Source organism: Tasmannia lanceolata, unplaced genomic scaffold (genome assembly GCF_043159265.1).
Source record: "Tasmannia lanceolata isolate RefF3 unplaced genomic scaffold, GAP_Taslan_0.1 ptg000019l, whole genome shotgun sequence".
Lineage (NCBI taxonomy): Eukaryota > Viridiplantae > Streptophyta > Magnoliopsida > Canellales > Winteraceae > Tasmannia > Tasmannia lanceolata.
In genome coordinates, this window is record NW_027518696.1 from 18,588,489 (window position 1) to 18,615,257 (window position 26,769).

Sequence of the window (26,769 nt, forward strand, 5' to 3'; positions counted from 1 at the left end):
TTCGAAGAACTTTGAGAGATCTACAACTTTGTAGTTTATGATTTTTTCTAATTCGGTCATTTACTTGTCCAAAAATGAAGTCGAAATTTGACATACAACATTATAGCGGGAAAGTAGAAAAAGGAGAATGTAGGAGATATTTTAAGGATTGTTTTTATCTGATAAAGCAACCCACGTTTTCAATTGGAAAAACGCCCAATTTAGGACTTTCTAAACGTCCAAGAATTTCTAAAAACATTCCCCACATTGTTTGGTTTCTATTTTGCAAAAGCAAACTAGCTTGTTTGTAAATTGGAAGCTCCCAATTTTGACTAGTTTCCTTGTTTTTTAAGAATTCTCTAGAAACTTTGGATTGTATCAAAGGCAATTAAAATCTCTATAAATACAAGACAAAAGAATAGAGTTTTCAACAGCTCTTTCATAATCCATGTGCTGGAAATTAAAAGAGACAAGAAAATCTGTCCCCTTTGTTCTCTCTTTATTCATCAACTAGTTTTGGTTTTTTGAACTCAAAGGCATTCATCCAACTAATCTCCATTGTTCTAAACAATAATTCTCATATTATAATCTGATTAAGATCAGATTATAAGGTAAACAAAGAGTTGTTTACAAGATCCTTTGTCCAACAAAAGGAATCCATCGATTCAACTTGTGGTTTCACGTCAATTAGATTGTCGGCGAATTTTCGAGTAGTAGATCAAGCGGATGAGTTCTTCTCTACAGCAACTTAAAGGTATTTATATTTGTGTTTATTAAATCACAATAAAATCAATTAGTCCCTAGGAATCCTGGGCTAAAGCAAATTTTTTGTTCTACACGGTTTATTCTTCCGCAATGTGTAGCGATTTTGCTCGGGGTTTTTCAACCTTTCTAACAGGCAGTGCCACTGATAGGTGTCAACAGAGCTACGCAAAATGGTAGGAGAAGGGCTGCAGTCAAGGCGATAAAGTCCATCCACCTCACGTCTCGATCCAACCGTCTTCCCAGTCGAAAGATCCTGAAACAAGCAATAAGAGGAATAAAATGAGATGGAGCACTGAAGATTTTTAGTTAATTGACTGACAGAAAGTAAACTAAACGGAGATTTAGGGACACACAGTATAGATGATAAGGACATATTGTACCAATACGAGTGATGGGGGAAGTGGACCCATCAACGAGGGTAATGGTCAGAGAGCCAAAGGAAAAAGAGCGAAAGGAGGATAGCTGAGATGAGTTACCAGTCATGTGATTGGAGGCTCCCGGGTCAATAATCCAGGACCCAGAGCTAGAGAGTAAGGTCGTGGGTGAACTACCTGGCTAAGCAAAGTCTGTAGTAGGCTGGGAAGCACTCTGTTGAAAGCGCTGCAACTCCTCATAATCTGCCATAGTAAAGCTGAAGGGCTCATCAACTGAAGCAGAACCAGGTGCAGAAGTCACTGCATTGGAAGAGCCAGTAACGGTAAGATGAGCTGATCGAGGTGGGCGAAGTTCTGGATGAAGCGTATAGCATGTCTTGATCTAGTGGCCATCACGATGGCAGTGGGTACAATAAGGACGGCCACATCCACCACCACGGCCACCACCACGAGCTCTGGAAAAGGAGCCACCTCCTCTGGGTGGCCGAGAACCACCAATACCATCAGAGGCCATGAGAGCCAAACTATCAGAGGGGAGGCTGGATGGTGACTCACCAAGGCACTGTTGTGCACGAGAATAGGCCTCACATAACGATGAAATAGTACTGGAGCTGAGAATCTGATGACGAAGGTGAGTAAACTCCAGGCCCAAGCTCCCAAGATAGTGCACCACTCGAATTTATTCTCGCTGTCGACGGAGAACATTCACATCAGAAGTGAGAGGCAAAAAATGTCAACCTGCTGACATAACAAGATAAATTGCCCATAGTGAGTCTCAAGGGACATGTCACCACGTCGCAGATGCATCCACTCAGAATAAGTGGCACAGATACGAGTGAGGTTCTCAACCCCAAAATAGGTGACAACAGTGTGATCCCAGATCTCCTTGGCAGTCGAGAGGAGTATCATAGTGGAGGAAATGACAGGTGTCATGCTCTGCTAGAGCAGACTGCGAATCAAGGCATCTTCCTGCTCCACCAAGTATAGGAAGGGTCCTTGAGAGACGGGGGGATCCTGCCGAAGAAAACTGACTTTGCCCCGACCCAGGAGGTATGCCTCAACGGCAACTTTCCAGAGTAAGTAGTTGGTTCCATCAAACTTTACAATATTCAACTGTGGGTAAGATCCATCCACAGGTGCGTAGCTAGGAGAAGATGAGGAAGAGGGAGCCGAAGGTGATGGGGTGGCACTGACTTCAGTAGTCATGCCGACAGACGGATCCACAACGATTAGGGGATCCATAAGAACGACAAGAACAAGAGAACCCACAAACAACGGCGACAACGAGCGGAAAGAACAAGACAAGAGATGAAAAACCAACTACTCAAGGCAAGGACTAATAGCGCGGCCTCACGAGACAAGGACACAGGATAGTAGAGGCCATAGTGAAGACGGAAAGAGGCAGCGAAGAGACAAAATGGAGAGAAACGGAATTAGATCAGCACATGAAGGTGGAGAGATGAAGAAAAGAAATCAAAAATAGGATTAGGGTAAGATTTGGAAAAAAAGATATAAAAATGGAAAAATAGGGTTAGGGTTAAGGTAATCCGGATGGGGGAAGCACGGGGGTGGAGGAGGGCTAGAGGTGGGGGTGAGACGAGGGACGGGGGGTTGTGGGAGTTGGAGGAGGGGAGACGAGGGGTGGGGCTGGAGGAGTGGGGTGAGGGGGGTGGTACGAGGGGCGGGGGGCGGAGGGCTGGGGGTGGGTGATACAGGGGACGGGGGCGCTGGAGGGGGGTGGGACGGGAGGGGTCTGGAGGGGTGGGTGGGATGGGGGGAGGCGGGAGCGGGGTTGGAACGAGCGGCGGGAGGAGGTGGGGCTGGAGGGGGTGGTGTGGGGGTTGGGTTAGGGTTAGGGAGAGAGATGAGGGTTTGGGTTTAGGTATTGAGAAGATGGAGGCTGAAGGTAATCCCTAGGGATCAGAAACCCTAGGGCTCTGATAACATGTTAAGAGAGAAATTAAGAGAAGAGAAAAGTGAGTTAGAGAGAATGACTCCCCCTCACTAAAGTGTTTATATATAAGTAGAGGATGTACAATGACGATAATACCCTAATGTGCTATACTTGTTCTAACAAAATGGAAGAAATATGATCAAAATTATGGGAAGTGTGAAATGGAAAACCTTGCGGTAATGTTGTGGCTGCTACACTCTATTCGACATAATATCAGCAGAGGTCTATTGCTTCTTCCCAGAGCCAAAAATGGATGGGATATCGTGGCCAAGACATACTCATAAACACAATATTTCAAGATTCTATCAGTTATACCAAGGCATAGAAAATCTTGCTCAAGTGGAGATGTTAGTTGAGGAATAGTGGAGATGAAGTATTGAGTTCCGAAAAAGAGTGAGCCTTGACCTTGAGCTTCAGAGGGTTCAAGTCTTAGGAAAAGATTTTACCGCCCCTCTTCAGTCTTTGTATAACTGTATCAAATGGGAGACAAGAAGAAGAGCCAATGTGAAGCCCCTCGGGGCAGTGGCATCTCAAATCGAGCAGTTTGCTTTAGTGTTCAATTCAAGAGGGGACGAGATTGGTTGGGTAGCAACACTACACTAGTAGAGGCGCAAATAGAGGTGGCATGAATCTGTCAAAGAGAGACAGGATGAAATGCAGCCCTTGTGGGGAAAAAAGACACCATTGAGAAGTGTTAGAAACTTAGGATCGTCATCCCCATCTATGTCAAAGATTCAGGGGCCCGAGTGTTCACACAATTTTTAGAGGGTCAGACCACCAATAATGCTGACAAAAGAGCTCATGAAGTACCTCCACACTTAGCCTCAAGTAATGCTGAGACCATGTCATTGAAGATCTTCGTAAGCAAATTGGTTATAACTGCGAAACCCATCCCACTTGATCAATTATAGCGGCATTAATCTAATGGTTAGAACGTGTGTATATCCATTTAATCTAATGGTTAAAACCTGCCTAAAGTTTAATCTAACCTGATAGAACAGTTAGATTGTGATTTATGATCAAAGCCAGTACTAGGGTTTGAAATTTTTTTATTTTTTATTTTTTTTGTAGAACTGATAAATAAACCCAAATTTGAGTTTTATTAATCTGACCAAAACTTCAAACTTTGGTATTGGCTTCTAATAACGTTTTCACACCACATCCAAACTTCATGAAGTTCCAAACAATCATTCCTGATCACTTGGGCCAGTTACTAAGGCTGCATTTTTAACCTTTTTAAGTGCCTTTTTTTCATTGCGGAGAATGAAAATATGGAGAGAAAAAATCTGGAGAATGGCATTCCCCAACCCTGCTCCATTCTGACCGTTAATCCAAATCTTCGTCAAAATGTGGCTTGTGACACTGTGTTTTCAGGAGGAAGCTGAGTTGCTTGGTGTGATTCTCTTCCGCCTGTTTCGCCCACTTTCAAAAGTGGAAATGGAGAAATATTGAAGAATGCGACCCAAATTTAGCACCTTATCCCTATTCCTAAATTTCATTTGATTCTTCCTATTGAATCTGATTACATCTAGTTCAGCTCTAGAAAGCCTTCCAACCCTCCTAGCACTCCATCGCCATAGAAATTCTACATCACTAGGCACCATCTGAATGAATATTATTTTGGTTACTTTTGGAAATTGTGGACTGTCAGATAAAATCTGAAAAGAGAGGCATGTGCTCATATAGTAGATTGAAGGCAGTTGGATCCTCCCAGAAAACCATGAATATCAGATCACATCAAGATAAATCAGAGATCCCTTAGTAAATTACAAAAATTACTCTTCATGTTGGTAAAATCATTTGTAAAATAATGTCTTTAAAATATTAAGTATTCAAGCAGATGATAATACCATCAATTCAGAGGCCGTATCCTGAAGAACATCCATTGCTTCTGAAAGTTGGGGCACCGTAAATGCGGGAACTCGAGGCTTCATGTGCAGGGAAGAGATCAATCCATTTCAGAATACTTGAAAATGAAGACTGCATAGTCAGATAAGCAAAATCGAAATATTCTGATAAATAATCTATAACTAACAGATTCTTACTACTTAAAGGCCTTGAGCAGTTATGCTAGTAAGAGTTTACCTTGAAAATCCCAGCCTTTTCAGAAGCAATCTTTCCAAGGGTATCTCCTGCATGTAGGTAGCATTATACATCAAGTTTAAATAACGTGAATAATTTCTCCTTGAAGAATCATTCTATTTATATTAGAAAAAAAAATCTCCTAGAACTTCTTACTAGAGGCTTCCACACAATGAAGAAAAAAGAAATTACAGGAAAGTAGAAAAAAAGGTCGAAGAAAAAAAATTCTTAAAGGACCAGAACAGTGGCAGTTCATATATCAGTATCACAAAAAGAAAAGATATAAGTGAAGTTCAAAGCCATGAGATAGGAAGCTTAGCCACCCAATGATTTCTGGATTGAATCCCAGCTTGCCATATCAAACAAATATGGTGTAGAACAGAACCAGAAATAACTGAAAGGCATCTGGAAATCGTATTCTACTGTAATCTGTAAGCATATGTGAGCTAGAATTGGATTTTTCAGTTTCTAGTCTGTATGGAAAATATTGAAAAAACTTTACAAAACTTCACAAAGACAATTTCTATTTATTCTACAAAAATCAATGACTTCATCAAGTGGGAAAAACTTACACGTTAAATAATGTTTGGGATTCAGGTCACTTGGTCTTATGGCTTTTGACAAAGTTCCTATTGTGCTCACACATTAGACTAATACATTATGTTACGTGAACCCATAAAAAAACATATTTCCTGAAAGTAAAGAACAAAAACCTATTTAGGAAATTGGCTTATCTACTGAAATATCACATTTCCCAACAAGGTATGCTTTCTAGAACACATAAAGATCATAGCTGTAGAAGGTACCACCATGGTTCTAAATTTTGGCCGAAATGCAGAAATTTCAGATTTCGGTTGGGACCGAAACCGAAATCACCAAATCCGAAACTTTGGCTAGAGTCCCAAATTTCGACCGAAATTTAGGTTATTTCGGCCAAAATTTGGGAAAATGTCCGAAACTGAAATTTAAATCCATGGGTACCACAAGTCTATTACGTGGGCATTCGTAGTTTCCTACATAGCTTTTGAATGCTAATAACTTTATTATATATTGTTAAATACACAGTTATGTTTAGAAGGGTAGTTTGGGAATTATGTAAAAAAACTTGAGGGAATAAAAAAGCTCGTAAGATTCGTATGACGTTTTCTCCCCTTCTATTCCCCCCTACCACTTATCTTTCCTTCTTCCTATTTGCTTTTCTCCAAAACCTGTGACATGGAATCAGAGCTACAGATCTGATCCAGTCCTCTTCGCACATCCCCTCTCTCCTCCTTTCCACTTTTTCCTATTAATATCTTCTCTCCTTGGTGACAAGTTAAAAACCCTAGATCTACAGCGTTTCATGTGCAACAACCCTATTGGTTGGCTGTTCTTTCAGAATGTTCTCCTCTGTTCAAGACCAATGATCCGCAGAGATGTTGGTACATTTTATGTTGTACGTGACATAAACACAAATGTGTGTTTGTAAGCAGTGCACCATGCCGCCATGTTGCTAGCCTGCTAGAACCATAAATAAAAACTATAATATATAAATATGAATAGTTAGAAGTCTTTAGAAAAAAAAAAATACACCACCCTCAAGGTTTTTGAATCTAAGTATTCTTTTCAAAATAATCTTCGGCGAAAGTCAAATTATAGGAAAAAGGGAGTAGAATGTGTTTTAGAAGGCTTTAGCAAGTAAAAATTATCAAAGGGAAAAAAAATCTTTTCCCCCCAAGCAAGAGCATTAGAGGAAAAGCAATAAATGCCATCTGTGATGGCTGCATAAGCCCATGCAGAATCCAATCAAGGTGCCGGACTCCCTACCAAGGTTGAAGTGGCTACCTATATGCCTAGTAGGAAACTTTCGGAACTATGACCAAGTGCATAAAAAATGAGCACAAGTAGAGAAGGACGTTACCCAAAATCTCCATATGGTCCATCCCTAATGAAGTTATGCCACAAACAACAGGTTCTTTGATCTGTAAAGTTTAGCATAGCAAATATATTACGAAAAAGTTTATTTTACAATGTAATTTCCATATTCCTGCTGAATATAGGCTATAGAAAAAACAAAATAAAATAAATGAACTACTTTTATGTGTTTTGAATCATTTAATATCCAAATGCCAAATTACAAGAAAACAACTTTTAATTATCAATCCAGATAGCTAAAAAGGTGAGATAAAGTACCACATTTGTTGAGTCCAATCTGCCTCCCAAACCCACTTCAAGAATAGCAACATCAACCTATGACCACACAAGTCTTTGTTATAGCAATGTAATGATTGAGTTAAACCATGTGCATCAAACTGGAAGCTCATATTAATTAGTTAAACTGAAAAATGTATTTACATGTATGATGAGCTCAATGAAATAATGGAGTAGATCAAGTCGCTTTAAGGGGTGCTTCTTCCAGCACCTTTTTCTAGTCCTCTGCTAGGCATTGTCATTTGGCTTAACACGGCACCATATCATCATATTTTATCGACTAAATGGTTATAGACCACATGACTAGAAAGTAAAATGTGTTCTCTTCTTATGTTGATCTTCCTAGTTCTTGGAAGGGGTCAGATCGAGGATGGGGTCTATCATTACTTTTGATAGTAGGGGCATACTAGTTATTGTTATTCTATTATGTTTTAGATTATATATAATAACCTATGAAGGTGTCCCAGGGTTGATTATTTTTCACAACCCACAAATTCCATTCTCTGTTCTTTCTTCTCTAATATTCCTCTCCTCTTCTTTCCTTCCTACCTCTTGACATCTTACTTCTAAGATATATAGTTCTTTTCATTCAATTAAAATGGTAAGGGGGACCCAAGATCGATGAATGTATAGGCCTGATTTTCTTTTCTTTTTTCTTTAAAAAACCCAAATTTAGTCTATACTTCTACTGCATTTCCTCTTAGTATGTCTTGTACTGATTGTGGTATCAAGATAGAGGGTATTATTTTCTTTATTCTATTTTTATTTCTTTTGGGTCTGTCTTGTCCTAATTGTGGTATCAAGACAGAGGGGTTTTAATTTTCTTTCTGCACAGAAAAAGCATGAGTTTCTGTGTGTTTTTGTGCCCGGTTTTGTGCTAATAAAGGAATTCCTCTTTCGGTGATAAATCAAGAAAGAATAGTGGCAACGGTGAGGCTAAGATGACTCCGTGCTGCCTCTATGCATAAGAAGTTAAAAGAGTTGCTTCCCAGTTTGTGTAGCCTTTGTGATGTTCATGTGACCTGTATTCTTCTCATGTGGGGTACATGTGGTTGCACATTATGTGTGAACATTGAGAAGTCCTATAGTTGTCCTATTCGTGTGGCCATATAACTGTCCTGGACTGTAAATAATCTTGTACACCACTCATTTCTCATTTGTGTTGACCTCTTGTGCATTCTAAGTATGTTTTCTTTTTTGTGTAGCCAGATCTGCCCTATTTGCAAGCCACCATATGAGTGGAAGGAAACCTATGTTATCGAACATCATGGAGATGCCAAGGATGTAAATTTGAGTCTACCAAAATGAATGGGTTTAATTATATCCTATTTGAGAGTCATGTGATGTTTCTTGATACAGCCTAAGGGAAACAATATGTGAGACTGACTCTTCATATGAAACTATCTCACATTTGTATGAGCCATTTAAGAATATTATCTTGTTTCAACAAGGAAACAAGAATTTTAGTAAGTATTACACCACTCTTTGTGGCATGTGGGAAGACTTAAATGTGTACCAGCCTAAGTTATAAATTCTGGTCCGTTCGCCATTTCGTTTTGGGTACCTGAACGGAACGTTTCGGTTTAGTCCGTTTCATTCGGAGTTTCGTTCAAAACTTTCCGTTCTGCTACGACGAGGGAATTTTTTTTTTAATAGTTAAAATATGAAAAAAAAAATCCAAAAAAATCAGAAATTGTGAGAAAATAGAAGAAACAATTAATTGAACAAAATATGTAGAAGATCCAACATTTACTTAAAGGAAAATCACTATCAGCTGAAATGCCTGTGTTGACCCGTGCGTTGACCAGTGCCTGACAGGATGAAAAAATTTTAGAGACCAAAGTATGAGACTTTTTTTACTGGACTCTTGGGATTTAATAATGTTTGGATATGATAGATTTTATAAATTTTTAAAATTAGAAAAATACCCCATTGTTTGGAAGTTAGGATTTTGACCCAACCCATTTTTTCGAATTTTGTACTAGAACTGGAAAGTTGACTTTTTATCCTTTTAGATTTGGGTCTTGAAACTATTTTGAATAGATCCAAATGGGGGGTATTCCCTTGTTTACATGTAAATCTTAAGTAAATGGTAAATGACTTTACATGTAAATATTAGGAAGAAAAAGGAAGAACAAGAGAGAACCAAGAAGAAGAAACAGGAAGAGAAGAAAAGAAACCAGGATTTGGGGAATTCCGAATGAAACAACAAATTCCGCCTGTTTCGTCCGAAATTACGGATTCCGATGGAATTCTGGCCGGAATGACCGGAACGGACCGGAATTCCGACCGAACGGAATATATGGCCTTTCCGTTCCGGATTCCGGTCCATTCCGGCCGGAACGGAATGGAATTTAAAACTTAGGTACCAGCCCTTGACATAAGACATAGAACTTATGAAAAGGCAATGTTTCTCATTATGCTCACTCTGGAGTACCATTCAATTCGCAGAAAGATACTTTCCAGAAAGGAGCATTCTTCCTCGAATAATTTGACACTTTAAAAAATAGTTTAGTGTGGGAGATGTGTCTACCTTGACATCACCATTAGGCAGCAGAGGTGATGTTGGTACTGGTAGAGGCAATGGTGGCATTGGAAAAGTAGTGGTTGTGAGTCTAGGAGAGGCCGTGGTAATGTTAGAGGAAGTGAAGTTCGAGATCGAATGGCTGTATTTGTTTGACCTGGATTTAGATTGCTAGGATCATTACTGAGCATATGTCTCAGAGACCTTTGACAAGGGTGGGTAGATATCTATTTTTGGAAAATGAACAAAATCAGAGATCTATTAATTTTGTGAATTAGTTTGCTTGAATAATGTGCTATAAGTTTAGGGAAATGTTATCAGCACTACTGTATTTTGATGATCGCACTCCTCACTTTATTAAAAGTACGGTATGGCCCGCACCATAGGATGATCCAAACTTCTGCCGAGGGTTAGGATCAACCTACCGAAATTATTTTTGGGGCCCAACCTATTTAGGCTGTGGCCCATCTAATGGACGGTTTGGATCATCCTATGGTGCGGGCCATACCGTACTTTTAATAAAGTGAGGAGTGCGATCATCAAAATACAGTAGTGCTGAACATTTCCCTAAGTTTATCATATAATCCTACATGATATTTGGTATCAGTCTATCAGAGCCTAGGTTCAATGGCTACTACAAGCAGTAGGAATTTTAGGGGAAGGTGAACAGATAAGGACCGAGATGAACTTTATACGTGAACTTATAGATAGAGTTAGCTTTCTCGTTAAACAGTTACACATAAACGCAACTCAATGTGATGAAGAAGTGGCCAACACTTGGAATTCCGTTAATCAAGTTGATCGAATACCCAAAGTAAACAATCCAGTGGGAGAGGAAAATTACCAAGTGATTCCACTACCTAGAACAATCCCTAGAGTTAACCGTACACAAACTTACATGATGAACACTTGTACTAATAATTGGGAATAGGAAGTAACGGAAAGAAATAGATTATATAGGTGATATAACTAGGAAGGTTAAAGTTGATGCACCTGAGTACAATGGGACACTAGATACCAAGTATTTCATGACTGGATAGCCACCATAGAAGAGTATTTTGAGTGACGTGATATGAAAGATCATAGGATCTGATTTGTTTAGATGAAGCTAGTTGGTCGTGTTAAAATATGGTGGGAAAAAGTAGAGATGGAAGTACAAAGAGCTGTGATCCATTCAAATGTTCCAAGACAGGGCAATTATGCTTACAATTGTCCAACTAGAAACTTATTGGAGCTGACAATGTCGTAAGGAAGTATCATGATAAACTTGCCCACGATCATGAGTCGGGTGAGCCTAATGATGAGGCAAATGAGTTAGGGGAAGTAGCCTCTTAACTTGATACTGTTAGAAGAATTCTAATGACCCTGAAGGTAGACAAGGAAAGCTTTATACATCAAACTTTTGCACAAATATCTATTCTACTCAACTCAACAAAGCCTTTGTCCCAAACTAGTTGGGGTCGGCTAAATGAATCCTTTAGAAAAATTTCATGACGAATGTGAAAGGAATCTATCCAGCTCTAATCCTGACTTTTGCACAAATGTCTATTGCGGAGAGAAAATTTGTCGGCTGATCATTGATGGAAGTAGCATGAATGTGGTTTCACAGAGCACTTCGGATTTTTTAATCTAACTCCAGAACCACACGAGGTTTCATGGGTTCACTAGACTACTATGCCAGTCACACATATGATTGATCACCTTTGGTATTGGGGTATATGAGGACTCCATCTGGTGTGATGCAATTGCCATGAACGTTGCAAATATGTAACACCCGGCCCCACCAAGGGTCGGGAAAAGTGAATAATTTTAACTAAATATTAGCCGTATATTCCCCGATCGAAGATCAATGGCTTAGATCTTCGTTGGAGCCTTTCGAACTGTCGGATTTGCACTTACTATAAATAGTAAGTCCGTGCTTACTATAAATAGTAAGTCCGGACTCACTATAAATAGTCATCCAGTTTTTACTATAAATAGTAAATCATGATTTTACAATAAATAGTAAATCCCGTTTTTACTATAAATAATAAATTCGTTTTTACAATAAATAGTAAGTGGGCCCACCTATTTTTTTAAAAAAAAAATTAGTTCTTTACTTACAAAGATAAGAATTTAAAGAGACATAAATAACTTGGACACTTGGCATTCTTTTAGAATAAAAATAGGAAATATGCTTTTTAGTTGAAATAAACTAGGAAACACAAAAAGAAAGAAGAAAGAAAAAAAAAAGGAAAAGAGAAAAAAGCTAGGTTTTGTGCATCAATTCGTTTCCTCTTTCAAGTAAGTGCCCAAATTAGATTTTCTTTGTATTTTTCATTAAAATTTCAACATGTTCTCTTGATCTTAGTTAATTAATTAGGGTTCTTAGTGCCAAAAACATAAGAATAGGTTAACCTAAACTTGTAAAAATAAGGTATTAGGGTTGTTTGTAATTAGGGTTTCTATATACGCATGTTTTCCCATATTTAATTACTACATTTTCTCAATTTTAAAGCCCTAATTGAACCCTGATTTTTTTAATTATCACCTCTTTACATGCATATTTTTCTCAGTTTTTTAGGGCATGAAAACTGCTGATTTTACAGAGTTTCGTGCCATCAAAACTGCTGATTTGTACAGTTTTATGTCCTTAATTAGTTGCTGATTTTGGCAGTTTTATATCTCTAAATAGGTGCTGATTTTGAGTATCTAAGCATATAAATAGTGCTGATTTTGCACAGTCATTAGGGCATAATAGGTGCAGATTTCTATGGTTTTAATGCATGTTTAAGTACAGATTTTCATAGTTTTAATGCGTGATTAGTCGCAGATTTTCATAGTTATTAGGGCTTATTTAGTTGCAGATTTTCACAGTATTTTGATGAAAATGTATGTATTATTAGGCATGAAAAATATGATTTTTGGGGACCACATAGAGAATAGTTGAACAAATAAATAAAAAGGCATATCATAGGACAATAATAGGCATAGGTTAAATAACTTTAACATAAGACCGAAAGACGAACACCAAGCTAATTATTAAATTTAGACCTTAGGATCCTCATCTTGGACTTCGTACAATCACTTAGGCTTCAATATCAAGGCAAGTGATGACTGACTTTTATAATATTAGTTTTTTTTTAAATTGACAATTTATTATAATATGGTTGGGACAAGATATCCTCCCCCCCAGATTACAAAATAGGATCATAGTCCTTAGTCCCAGTAGGGTTCACAAAAAAGAGGCACCCAATATTTCTTCCCTTCAGGCTCCTGCCTTTGCTAGGCTATCGGCCACCTCATTCGCCGATCTCCTACTATGCTCAATCCCAGGATCCAGGAGTCTTATCAAGTCCAATACTTCCGCTAACAGTTCCTGCAATTTCCATGGTCCCTTTGAAGATCCAGAAGCCCACGCTACTGCGTTTGTGGAATCTCCCTCAACAATTAATGGACGTTGATTGTTCTCGTATGCCCACCTCAAATTGACAAGAAGTGCCCTGATTTCAACTTTGTTTGCATCGCAAATTCCAACCGGTCCGGAGAAAGTCATAATTGTGGATTCTATATTATTTCTGATAATTCCCCTAATACCAGCCCTTCCTGGAATGCCAAGAGAGCGGCCATCAAAATTGAGTTTTTTTTTTTTTTTAAATTATCTTGGCTTTTATTGAAGAAAAAGTGGGGACAAGATGTCCCATTACAGACACGTAAGATGTTATACAGCAATACTATTCCTCAGAGAGAGGCAAGTGATTCTGTACAAGATACATTGATTTCCATAAGATTTATGCCCTCTTTGGCCAGTATATCCGCCGTGCAATTTGCAGTTCTCCTCTGATGAATAAGTTGAGGGCAAAGACACCTAACAAGATCCCGAATTTCGTCCAGAATGTTGTGTAACCTCCATGGCCCTCCTCCTTGATTACCAGTCCATGCTATCACATTTGAAGAGTCCCCCTCCACTATAAGAGGGCCTAAATTGTGAGAGGCATACCACCGGAGTTCGAAAAGAAGTCCTCTGTCCTCAGCCTCGGCCTCATTTGCCATCAAAATTGAGTTTCAACCATCCATTTGACGGTGCCACCCATTTTGGTTTGGGCTTGGTTCTGATTGCTCTGTCCCATATAATTGACCACCAATTCCTTATGAGATCTCCCATCCCATAAAGGATTCATCTCTTAACCTTAGCCCATGAGACTATTTCCACCTTAATATCCGTTGCAAGGCGCCCAAATGTTTTGCTTTTCTCCTCAAAGATCCATCTATTTCGTTCCTTCCAGATATTCCGGGTTATAGCATAAGGGAAGGTCGACCATAATGCCCTACTTGTTTCACTAAAGGTCCCCTCTTCCAGCTAAGAAGAAGATAACTAATTGAGGCAGGACATACCCAAGACATTCCAAAAGCTCCAACCGCCCTTAACAACAATTGATATGAATATGGGCAATGCAGCATAAGATGATCCAATGTTCCTCATTTTTCTGACAGAGGACGCACATGCTTGCTAGACTGAAATGTCTTTTCTTCAAGCGGTCACGGGTGTTAATTTTCCTGTGTACCAACGTCCATCCAAAGGTCACCACTCTTGCGGGTGCCAAAGATTTCCATATGCGCCTGATCGCTGTTGGTTGGCCATCATTTAAGATTGCAAGGAAGAATTTTTCCGTAAATTCACCATTGGGTTCCAGAATCCATACCCTCTCATCTTCCCTATAAATTGAACAGTATGTCGACTCCGGTAGAGTAAGAAGCCTTTGAAGATCCTGTATTTCTAGCTCTTTACGATCCCGACGTAAACGTATATCCCAAAAACGGCTGCCCCTCTACCCTTCTCTTATCAGATAATTTGATACCGTAGCTTCTGGCCTTGTCACAATTCTGAATAGCCGTGGGAATTCCACACGCAGTAGTGTTTTGCCGCACCAAAGATCTAGCCAGAATCTCACCTCCGTGCCTTTGCCAACTTTGTAACGTATTCTCATTCAAAGTCTTCCTTAGCCGAGCAGATAGCCTTCCATGCTACTGAGCCCTTTCCGGCCGACGGTTTTTTGATATTCAAATCCCCCCTCCAATCCATATTTGGATCCAACTACCCAGTGCCAAAGAGCCATTTTTTCCGAACCATATCTCCATAGCCACTTACCAAGCAAAGATTTATTTCGCAATCTTAATTTCCCAATCCCCAAACCTCCATCCTTTTTTATTTGGTGACCCTCTCCCAATTGATTAAATGTTTTAGCTTCTTTGTTTGGCCACCTCCATCCCACGGCAAGTTCCGCTGCAATCTTTCAATTGTCAACGCTACCTTCACCGGCATTTTGAAGAGACACATAAAATAGACCGGCATGTTTGAGAGCGCCGCTTTTATTAGGGTAATTCTTCCCCCAAGAGATATGTATCTTTTCTTCCAAGTGGCTAATTGCCTTTCTACTCTCTCCACCACAGGGTCACATTGAGCTGCCGACGGGATCCCAAAGCCTACAGGTAAACCCAAATAAGTTACTGAGAAAGTCCCGGTGAGGCAATCAACAATTTACGCAAGATTTGAACTACCAGCTGGTCCATGTTGATGCCCAAAAGCATGTTTTTGCTAAAGTTGATTTTAAAGCCAAAAGTAACCTCAAACCATTTAAAGATCTTTATGATGTTAGGGATAGCCTGTGAGTTGCTTTGCAAGAAGACAAGTGTATCGTCAGTGAATTGAAGATGCGTTATTTCATCACCATTGGGTCCGGCTTACAACCCACGAATTAGGCCCGAGCAATTCGCCTTCGTCAACATTTGGCTGAGAGCCTGCACCACCATTATGAAAAGGTAAGGGGCTAAAGGGTCCCCCAGTCAGATGCCCCTTGAGCCCTTGAAAAAACTTTCTGCATAACCATTAATAATTACTGAGAAATTATTAAAGGATATTACTGACCTAGTCCAGATCCTCCACTTTGAACCAAAACCCATCCGTTCTTGTATAAAATCAAGAACTTCCCAATCAATATGGTCATAGGCTTTCTCAATATCTATTTTAAGCACTAAACCGGAGCTTCCACTTCTCTTAACATACTCGATAATTTCACTGGTAATGAGCACCCCATCCAGAATTTGCCTTGAATCAACGAAAGCTCCCTGAAATTGGGATATAATACCCCCCATAATACTTTCCACCCTTCGAGCCAGCAGCTTAGATACGATCTTAGGGATGTTGTGCATTAGGCTAATTGGGTGGAAGTCCTTGATCCCAATTGCCCCTTCCTTTTTTTAGAATTAGCGCAACGAAGGTGGCTTTTTCTGCTTCGTTGATGATTCCCCTCTCCTGAAATTCATGGAAGAAAGCCATGATGTATTCCTTTAAAATTCCCCGGAGCTTTATCTCTAGCGATCGAGAGAATGGTCTATTCTACCTCCTCCTCGGAAAAATTACGATCCAGCGAGATTCTTTGAGCGAGGATAATATTCCTGAACTGTATTCCCACCAACTTTGGCCGCCATTCAGTTGACTTTGAGTATAGTGCCGAGTAGAATTCCACAATTTTCCTTTGATGAGATTTGGGTCCTCAATCACTAAATCCCCATCCCTCGGACAATTGATAGAATTGATTCTTCGTCTTGAGTTTGCAACTCGGTGAAAGAATTTCTAATTCATGTCTCCTTCTTTGAGTCAAAGGGCTTGAGATTTTTGCCTCCACCTGTTTCTTCTCTTCGCAAGATTTCCTCATTCTCCTCCAAGAGTTTTAGCCGTTCCAGTTTTTCATCAACTGAAAGCAGGCCATCAGCCTCTTTTACTTCTAGAAATACCAAGGTGCCAGATATTTCATCCTTCCTTCGCTTGACCTCCTCATCCAATAATTTTTGACATTCTTTAATTTTTAATTTTTACACCTTCAATGTTTGACATAAAACATACCCCTTCCATCCATTAATTTCAATTTCCTCCCACCATTGTTTGACTTTGTCACCGAAACCCGGCACCTCCAAGAGATCCAGATCAAATCTGAATGGTCGCGGTCCCTCGGAGAAATTAGAAATTTCCAGCACTATTGGGTTGGGGTCCGACAGAAACCTAGGGAAGGCCTTCTAAGAGATAAGGGGGAAGTATTCTTCCCATTGTCTGGTTATAAAAATCCGGTCAATTCTGCTCACAATCAACTGATCCTGGTTGTTAGTCCACGTGAACCTTGCTCCATTTAATACCAGATCTATCAATTCATGATCCAAAATGAAATCTGAGAATTTTCTCATACTAGTTGTAATTCTGGTGTGAGTTCTTTTCAGTAGGGAAGCGAATTGTGTTGAAATCACCACCAATAATCCACGCCCCCTGCCAGCCAGCTCGATTACTTAGCAAATCAAGCCACAATTCACGCCTCTCACGAGCCCTGACCGGTCCATAGATAACCGTGAGCATCCATTTTTCATCCCAGTCAGATGAGGTGAATACTATCGAGATCGAGAACCTCCCCATTTGCACTTCTTCCCTAAGGAATTTTCCTTCTTTCCAGATTACGATAATCCCTCCTGCCGATCCCACCGCTTCTTTTGCAACCCATTCCCGATGGTTTCTGCCCCATATTTTATTGATGATGTTATCTGTTACCCCCATTATCTTGGATTCAATGACTGCCACCAAATCTAGCTTTCGATGATAGACTAAGTCCTTCACCGCCTGAATCTTCCTATCTTCCCCCAATCCCCTGATGTTCAAAACCCTAGCTTCATTGGGAGCAGAAACTGGGACTCTCAATGGCTTTACCGTCCTCTTAACTGAGGACCTCACACGAGCGGTGGGGCACGTGAGGGAGATCTACCCTTCCAGGTTTTAAAACAGCTTCGTTGAATAGGAAGAGTTTGGGGTTCCTTCCTGTGCAGCTCACTTCCGCTTTCTTTTGATTATTCTGTCCAGTGGCCTCCTCCGGACTCCCAGTACCAAAAACTTGATGAAGCATTTTCCGCCTCCTTGAAATGTTCCGATTAGACTTTCAGCTCTTGACAATCAACCCTGAAGAAATAGATCGTAGCAAACTTTTTTTAAGAATGCACAAGGCTCTGATTACTTTTCCCCTTAGCCTTGGCGGAATCGGGGCGAAGTGGCCCTTTTTCGACCCCTTAAAGTATAAACGGGTGCAACATGTATCCTATCGAAGGAAGCCAATAGGTTTTCCACAGGGAGCGGGCCATACACGGATGGTAAAGAGCTTTCTGGGTCTTTTCGATTAACAGATAAGCGAGGCTTAGGAAAGAAATTATCTTCAACGGATACCTTGGAATTGCCTGCCAGCTCAGCCAGGGAGGGACCGTTCTTAGCTGTGAGATGCGATTGAAATTTGAAATTTGAAATCTCCTTGTGGGCCCTGCTTTGAGTCTTGGGACCAGGGTCACCCAATTGCTGCAGTAGTGGCAGCCAGGTGACAGGAGGATTAACAATCATTCCACCGGCAATCTCCCTGTCACCGGAGAGGACGGATCTAGAGCCAGTGGCCACCACACCTCGCCCCTGAAAAACAACTTGATCGGTAATAAGCCCCTCCATCCGCCGATCAGTTGCCGGAGGACTTGTTAACGAAGGATCTATCACTCTATAAGATGTTTCTTTATTAGTCTTTGTGGAAACCCAAGTCGGCACCCTTTCCATTGGCTGGGGATCGTGAATTTCAACACCGATTTGAAATAATTGTTTCCGATCCGAAGATAGACAAAAGGCCTGGAGAATTTCCAATCTGGTAAAAATATTTTTGCCGAAACGAAGCTCATGTAGTCTTCACGGTTTCCTTTCATATCTCTTTCTAAAACTGTCCCAAAAATTTTCCCCAGAGCTTCCACCGTCGATATAGCCCATGCATGAAGAGGGATCCCAAAAAATTTGACCCAAGTTGCCTTTGCCCCCTGATGATAATCATGATGCCACACTTTGAGACAGAGTAGGTAGTGACCACAAGCCTTCCCCCCCACCATTTTGCCCAATTCCATAGATCATCTAGGTTCCATTCTGACTTCTTTACCCTTCCAATCAAGCAGGACTTTAAAATCTGTTTACGTTCGTCCACCTCCTTACCAGACACTGAGATTACCGGATTTCCATCCTCTAGGCTATATGAGGTCATCCCCGAATCAGGCCAAGACTTTCCTTCATCCAAAGTTGGAGATTTAAGAGCTTCCAGAGTAGGTGATGAAAGCGGTGGTGATGCAACATTCTTCCCAAGTTGACACCTTCGATAGTGTTTAATCCATTTAAAGTTCCGGTAGTCACATGTAGCACAGATCCAATCCCCCCTGTCTCATTGTACCCAAGGGTTGCAAGGAAACACCTTTGTTCTTCACCTTCCTCTGTTCCGTCATGAGTCCCAGAAGAGAGAGGAGTCAAGAAGGGCTTGGGCCCTCAGAAGCAGCACAGATTGCCAAAGGACGAGAAGGGCTTGGGCACTCGCACAAAAGCTCCGACCTCCTAGTGGCTTAAGATAACTCCGAGATCCCTCGCGGGCCTTGGGGTCCAAATCATATCCTTTTATAATATTAGTTACAATTATGATTTATGTGATTATATTATGTTTCCTATGATTATTCGCATTCTTTTTGTACCTATGTAATTGAATGACCTAGAAATCCCTTATAGAAATTGCTTGTGGTAGGATTTATATTTTTAGGGAAATCCTTTTATAAGACTATATACACAGTGCTTTTGGAGTCCCATACTACGGTATGAGATGTATGTGTAAATATATGGAAAGATTCGGTATATATACATGGTTTCTCGTGGCCACAGGTCGACGGATTTGTGATGATTTCACTGTGTACATACTTATGAGAAGATAGATATGACCCATATACCTCGTCGAGATAACATGATACTTCTCGTAATTTACTTGTCTATATGTACTCTGTATGATTGAGGCTCTCTTATATGATTCCAAGATTTGCCATCTTTAGCATATTCCCTTGACATTCTCATATGCTTATTGATATTCTTTATCCTTAGTAATAAATCTTATAATTCTTGTTGATTTTCCTTATCACATGTGAATGCCAAGAGAAACACTTTATAATGCAGATTTTATTCTTATCACTTTTATTATCTAAGCCAGTCACATGAGCTTGATGTTTGACTTAGATTATTTTCCAGACTTTGTAGGTGAGGAAAATGAAGGAGCCTTTGCCGATGAACAGGTCTATGTGGCACTTAGGACGGAAGAGAGAGCACTCATAGGGTTTTCTTTCGGGGGTGACTTGTTGTCATGCCTGATAGAAGTTTAGTTGTTTTTATTCACTTTACATATTGAGATTTAGTCATGGATTCAGTATTTTTATTTTATTTCAGCAGTTGAGATAAATCATGTAATAGACATTCAGTTAATGGAATAGAATTGTTTTGTTGTTGTTTCCCTCTTTGGTTGTTGTTTCCCCAAATCCGGGTCATTACAAAATATATTACTTGTTAGGCCATGGACGTATGATCTAAGCGGTCCTTAATTACTATCGTCTAATAATAACATTTACAACAATGGTCAACGCATTGTTGGAATCCCATGAATCAACGTTAAAGAAGTTCCATATTTTTACAGAGGAATCCAAACCTCTACATCTTTTGAACAAGAAAAAGTTTTTAGGCAGTAGGAAGAGTGGAGTGGGCCTATATTGCCACTAATGGTATTCTTTCTTCAAAACGAAGCTAAAGGCGATTGATTAGGTTGTGATTGTGCAATCTTTCAATATCTCTCTTTCCTCCCATTTCTAAAAAAAAGGCGTAGGTGGGGGGCTCTGTCCATGAACCATGCAAGGCAGGGGGCGCACTGCCCACCTGCAACCCTCCAATCAGCTCAGTGTTGAGTGGGATATGCACATCTTCTAAATAGTGTAGAGTCCAAACCTGATGATCAATCAACAATAAAATACAGGACACATGCACAATAACATACTTACATTTTAGGTTTTAATTGCATTCTTTCAAGTTTGAGAAATGAGATGTGATCCGTAAGAAATTTGAATAATTCAATATTCATTTTTATATGCAAATTGTAATATTCATAGTTAGATGGCAATTTGTATGATTAAATTTTCTTAGTTTTATTAATGTGTTACAATAAATTTGACATTTTAAGTAATAAAATATGTCTTTCTATTAAATTTGGTTAATATAGCAATTTCTTGTATTTTTCTAATAATTTCTTTATTTTTTATTTTTTTTAATATTTCTCTTACAAAAAATTTCTGGTTGTAGAGTCTCTTAATACATGGAACACCGACACGGACGAAGCACGGGTACGTCCAATCCCACTGACCAAAACGAAATGTTGAACGATTCGGTATTCATAACTAAGATAGTATCTATGCTGCAATCACAACAGGGCAGCAAGATGACCATCCTAGTTACTCCATTCAAGAGGGTAACCTATTTAAGGGAACTAATTTATGCTTGCTGAACACATCATTGCGAGAGCAGGTAATATGGGAGTTACATGCTGGAGGATCATCAAGGCACTTTGGCATTGATCAGACTATCTCAATAACTAATGATCATTATTACTGGTCATCACTCAAGAAGGACGATGCAAAAAGATTCCAAAGGTGTTAAACATGTCAGTTACAATTGGCAAGAAACATAATACAGGAATTACCTCATTAGTGATGGATAGATCTCAACCCGAAGCCTTAGTTTGAAGTTCTAGCCAAGAGTTGGAGGCATGGAGCCCACCTAGGAATTAATTTAGTAGTTATTAGATCTTTTATTCATATGTAAGATAATAAGGGAAAATTAGGTCTTTTGATTTTGTCACTTAAATCACTTATGTAGGGGTGCAACTTGAGCAGGTTTGGGTGGGTTGAGGCCAACGTTAGCCCGACCAGAGGTAGCATTCTGCATTCCTTCAACTCTGACCCGACCCAATCCAAGCCTCAAGTTGAGGATGGTCAACCCTAACCCTAACCCAACCTGTCTCTAAATCTCTCAACCCATCTAACTCGTTTTTTTTCCAAATCAGGTCGGGTTGAGGCAAAAAAGAAAAATGAATAAAAAAAAGAAAGCATAACCCTACGATTTTGAAAATTGTAATAAAATTAGGAGATTGGGTCATGTTCGAGTCGGGCCGGACTCAAACCTAATCCAACCCGAAATTAAATTGGTTTGACATTTCCCAACCCAACCTGAGGAAATGCCAAGACAAACCGAACCGAAATCGGGTTGAACCTATTGGATTCAGAATGAGCCAGACTGTGCCCCTACACTTAAGTGACATAAGTTTAAAAGGACCAACTTCCCTATTCACGACACTATTCACGCCAATATTCGCATGCTTTGTAGGGAGCCTTAAGTGAAAGAAATTTTAGTACAAGATTTAGGTGGTTTTGATTAGGGTTTTAGAACTTTCTAATGTTGTTTGTTAATTTGTTTTCTCATAAATATGTAGCTTCAGGGTATTTGGATGCTACGAAAATAAAACTTTTGCTATGATGAACCCTACTTCCTCTTTGATTGTAGTGTGATGCCCAATCGACCTATGTTGTGATACCCTAGGGTTCTAAAGTATGAGGCCTTGGATCAATTATCCTCTTCCACTATCTATCTTCTCCAACTATCTATTTTCTCCAACTGTTTGCCTTATCACCCTACATCAAGCTCCTACGTTTGGCTTAGATGTTTTGTCCATGATTTGACTTGAGTGACAAGATGGAAAATAGATCCATTAAATATTTATTTCTCGGTCACTCCTCCATTTAAAAGAAATTTATTAGTTAGAATACTAAAACACGAAGGAAATAATTTTAAAATAAATTTTAGAAAATCTCCTTTTTAATGGTAAATTTTCGCTTATTTTCAAGTGTGCGAGACTCTACCCAGTCCCTATTTTTCTGAAACTTGTTCTTTTGTCACTTTTTTGACCCAAATGTATGGTTTTATCCAATCTTTGTTCAGTCATGATGAATGGACTGCATGAGCACGTGATATGCAAGAGTCCGTCAATATGCACTTCAAGGGAATGTCTTACAAACCAGAAATGCTCTCTATGCCAAACTTACAATTGGGATAGGTCATCACTATGTCCATCTATTAACACCAAAGCAGCCACAATTCTCAATAATTAAACAAGAATTTGCAAGCAAAGATAGTTTTCACCCATTTGTTTGCAAAAATTTGAAATGTAAGTAAATGGAAACTCCTATTAAGGACTGAAATACTAAACTGAGGGACACCAGTCACAGAAATTCACATTTAGGGAAAACCAATAAGCAGCAGATCTGGCATTCACAAAATTTAAACAAGAAACACTTCGCAACTAACCATCTTCCAGGTAAGGTATATTATAGAAAAGGGTCAACAAAGAACTGAGAAAGACAAGTATATATGCATCAAACCTTCTCAGAAATAAAGATCTTAAACGCCAGCAAAGTGAGAAACTGAAACAATGGTGGCATCGGCAAATCCTCCGTAACTGTTTCCTACCAGCAAGAAATCCCATTTTCAGACATTTTTCCCTTGCACGCATTTTGTTTTCAGACAGCATCTAAGCATGAATAGATGAAATTTATCCATGAAGTTGATCTAATGATAAAATGAATGGCATTATGTCTGCTGTTTTTCTGACCATTCAACCCATTGTAATAGTATGGACATTTTATTCTAAGTCCACGACAAGCATACAAATTGGCCCACACTATTACCAAGAAATGAATCATCTAGCGTTTTTATGTAAAGGAGAAGCGATATTAACTAGATTTTATTTCTACAGAAATTTTGCTTTATGGATCCAAAAAAGTTTTTCCTTGGTGCGGTTGGTGAGCTAGGATTTCGGATAGAGCAGGAAAATGCAGTTGAACAGATTTCTCATTTCAAATTCAGATATAATAATGTTTTTTTTTTTGCACTAATAAATAAAACTATAGTACTCTAGTGTCTTTTGTTTTATTTTGCATGAACTACTAGATGGATCTCCAAAATATATTTTGCATTGCCTATTAAAAAAGGATCCCTAAAAGAATTTTGGTATCCCCTATCATGGAACCCATACCGTATACCAAGAGGAGGTAGAGGAAAGAGAGAAAGTTTTGGGTGTATCTCCTTTTATTATCTTATGTGTGGAGTGGAACTATTTCATGTTTCCCTGTATTGTACTATTGATAAATGGAAAATTTATTGATAAAGAGACACAACTAAAACGGGACCTTATTTGCATAATAAGATTATTTTAACTTAAAATCATTTGAAAGAGGGATTAAGCGGAACAGAACTGAACGGGAGGTAGAGTTGTGGAAACACTTGTTTATTGAGAGGACTATGATGCAGGGTGAAGGGTAGTAAACAAGATATAAAGAAGCTCCTTCTCTTTCATGATCATGACCGCAAGCAAAAACTTCATATTTCTTCCATAACCTCCTTTTCTCCTTTTTTTTTTTTTCGTTCTTTTCTTTTGTATATATCGATGAGGGGTTTAGGTTTTTTTGGCGGTGATGTTGATTTGTATGGATGATTGAAATGAATGATGCCCGTGGTTAAATGGCATGGTGATCAAATTTTTGAAGGGTGGATGTAATTGGGGGAAGGTATTGCCAGTCACAAGTTTAGGCATTTCCAACCATGTATATTTGCCTTATTTGTGATTTTGTTTTCTTTCTTTCTTTCGTTTCTTTTTTTTTTTTTTGTAATATGTATGGGAGCATGTACTGGACAGCTAAACTGCTACCTGCTCTTTTCAACACCCCATATGTAGACTGTTTTACCTCTTCTGCACGCCCAAGCTCTTCACTCACCCCCTTATTCTCACACCACACACATACTCATGCCCATTGTGGGCTGTTACATTCACACTCACATACAACCTAACACACGCACTCAATGTATATACACTCAACTCACGCCCTTTGCTCCTCGGTCGTGGTCCATGTTAACATCACTGCTACAGAGAGTTCTCCACCTACCGCCCTTGCTCCTACCTCACAGACTGCATCACATGACTCATCTAGTCCGGTTGTTACTTCTAGGATGATCTCCATTTCTAAGGACAATTTGGATCATCTATGCCATATGGTAGCCCAATTGGAGAGCTCGTCTACTTCTACATACCCTCACACAGGTATATGTGCATCTGCCTTCAACTTCTCCGTCATCTATTATTGATTATGGTGCTTCCGACCACATGGCGGGTATGTCCTCTGTTTTTTTTCCAAAATATAGCATCTACTCTGCTTTAGCATGGAAAGGAGACCATTGACAGTCCAAGTCTGGAAGCCTCCATCCGATGAACTGTTTAAGATGAACTTTGATGGTTCAAGCATGGGTAATCCCGGTCCTGCAGGAATTGGAGGTGTCTTGAAAGGCTAAGGTGGGGATGTTATTTGGGCTTTCGCGGGGTCAATAGGGATAACTGACACAAGTGAAGCGGAGGTAAGAGCTGTGCACCAGGGCATAAAGTATCTAGACCAAGCCTTAATGAACAGAACGATTATAAGAGAGTCTATGAATGTGATTCGATGGCTAAGAGGGATGGTTCTAGCATCGTGGTGATTTGCCTGTCAGTTTGATGAGATTTAGGACCGGATAGGAGGGTCCTCAATTGTCTTTAATCACATCAGAAGGTCTGCTAACAGTGTAGCAGATAGACTGGCAAGGGAAGGAGTTGGGAGACAAAGGATTGAGAAGTTTGATTTCCTTGCTCCTTGATAGCTTTTTATGTCTTCTGGGCATTTTTTGCCTCTTTCCTTGTTCCTCTTTGTACTTTTGCTGGACCAGCTCGGTCTGGCTTTTATTTCAATGAAATTGCTTCCATGCAAAAAAGAGAAAATGTAAAAGTTGTAAACGGATCTTCTCTTCCATTGATGGCAAGAGAGATGTTTCTCTGCACTCCCAGTTGTCTCTTTCTTCAGTTTACCATGTCCCAAATCTCCCTACAAATTTGTTATTTATTAGATGCATTACTAAGTCCTTGAACTGTAGTGTAACATTTTTCCCACTTATTGTGTTTTTCAGGACCTGCATTCAAGGAGGATGACCCATTCAAGGAGGATGACCGGGAGTGATTCGGAAACTAATTGCATGTATCTTCTCGAGACGCCTTCAACTCTCTGAGCCACACATCAATCTAGAAGTACAAGCTGTTCATATAGTAGTAACAATAAAGACCATCTGATGTAGGTTGGGACATATGTCCTTTCAGTTTTTAAAGTTGTTTCCAGAGTTTTTTAGTCAAGGTCAATTAACTCTTCAGTGTAAAATCTGTGAACTGGCAAAGTACGGAAAAAAAAATTATTCTTTGATTTTGAGTACAGGTATTACTTCTTTTAACATTATTCATTCTGATGTTTGGGGTCCAGCACCCCACCCACTACTCTTTTTAGCCATCATTTTTTGGGTACATTTCTGGATGATTAAACTCATAATACTTGAGTTTACCTAATGAAATCTAAAGATGAAGTGTTTTCCACCTTTAAGAACTTTCATAAGATGATCAGTATGCAGTTTAGCGATTCAATCTGTATTTTGCTTTTCAAAAAAAGAAAAAGATTAGTATGCAGTTTGAAACTGCTGTTAAAATTCTCTTGTCCAATAATGGTAGGGAATACATATCTTCCGACCTCAAATCGAATCTAAGTGGCCATAGAATAAGTATTGGCACTCCTGAGCAAAACGGAGTTGATGAGGTACAATCGTCATATTCTTGAATCACCTGGACTCTTCTTTTTGGTATAAATGTTCTAAAGCCTTTTGTTTTGATGTTGTAATTTGATGTTGTTCCTTCTTCTTCTTCTTCTTCTTCTTCTTCTTTTTGAATGGTAATTTGATGTTGTTCTTAATGTTGCTTTTCTCATCAATCGTATGTATGCCTTCATGGGTCTTTGGGTTTAGAACTCCTGTGGTCAGGAATTATTTGCTATTCCTCCCAAAGTGTTTGAATGTCTTTGCTTTGTCCACATTCAAAAAGGGTTTCATTCCAAACATGATC

The 26,769-nt window shown here is 39.4% G+C and overlaps 1 protein-coding gene across 3 annotated transcripts in view; it reads right to left on the reverse strand.

Annotated features, from left to right (window-relative positions):
• Window positions 1-26,769, reverse strand: part of DFC (DHFS-FPGS homolog C) — a 123,344-nt gene that overhangs the window by 42,812 nt on the left and 53,763 nt on the right. For all 3 annotated transcript variants that reach the window (XM_077363314.1, XM_077363315.1, XM_077363313.1), the window contains exons 6-10: window positions 23,189-23,272; window positions 7,327-7,383; window positions 7,055-7,115; window positions 5,158-5,204; window positions 4,923-5,000 (exon numbers count right to left, since the gene is read on the reverse strand). In XM_077363314.1, coding sequence (XP_077219429.1) covers window positions 4,923-5,000; window positions 5,158-5,204; window positions 7,055-7,115; window positions 7,327-7,383; window positions 23,189-23,272 — 327 coding nt within the window. The remainder of the gene's footprint in view (window positions 1-4,922; window positions 5,001-5,157; window positions 5,205-7,054; window positions 7,116-7,326; window positions 7,384-23,188; window positions 23,273-26,769) is intronic.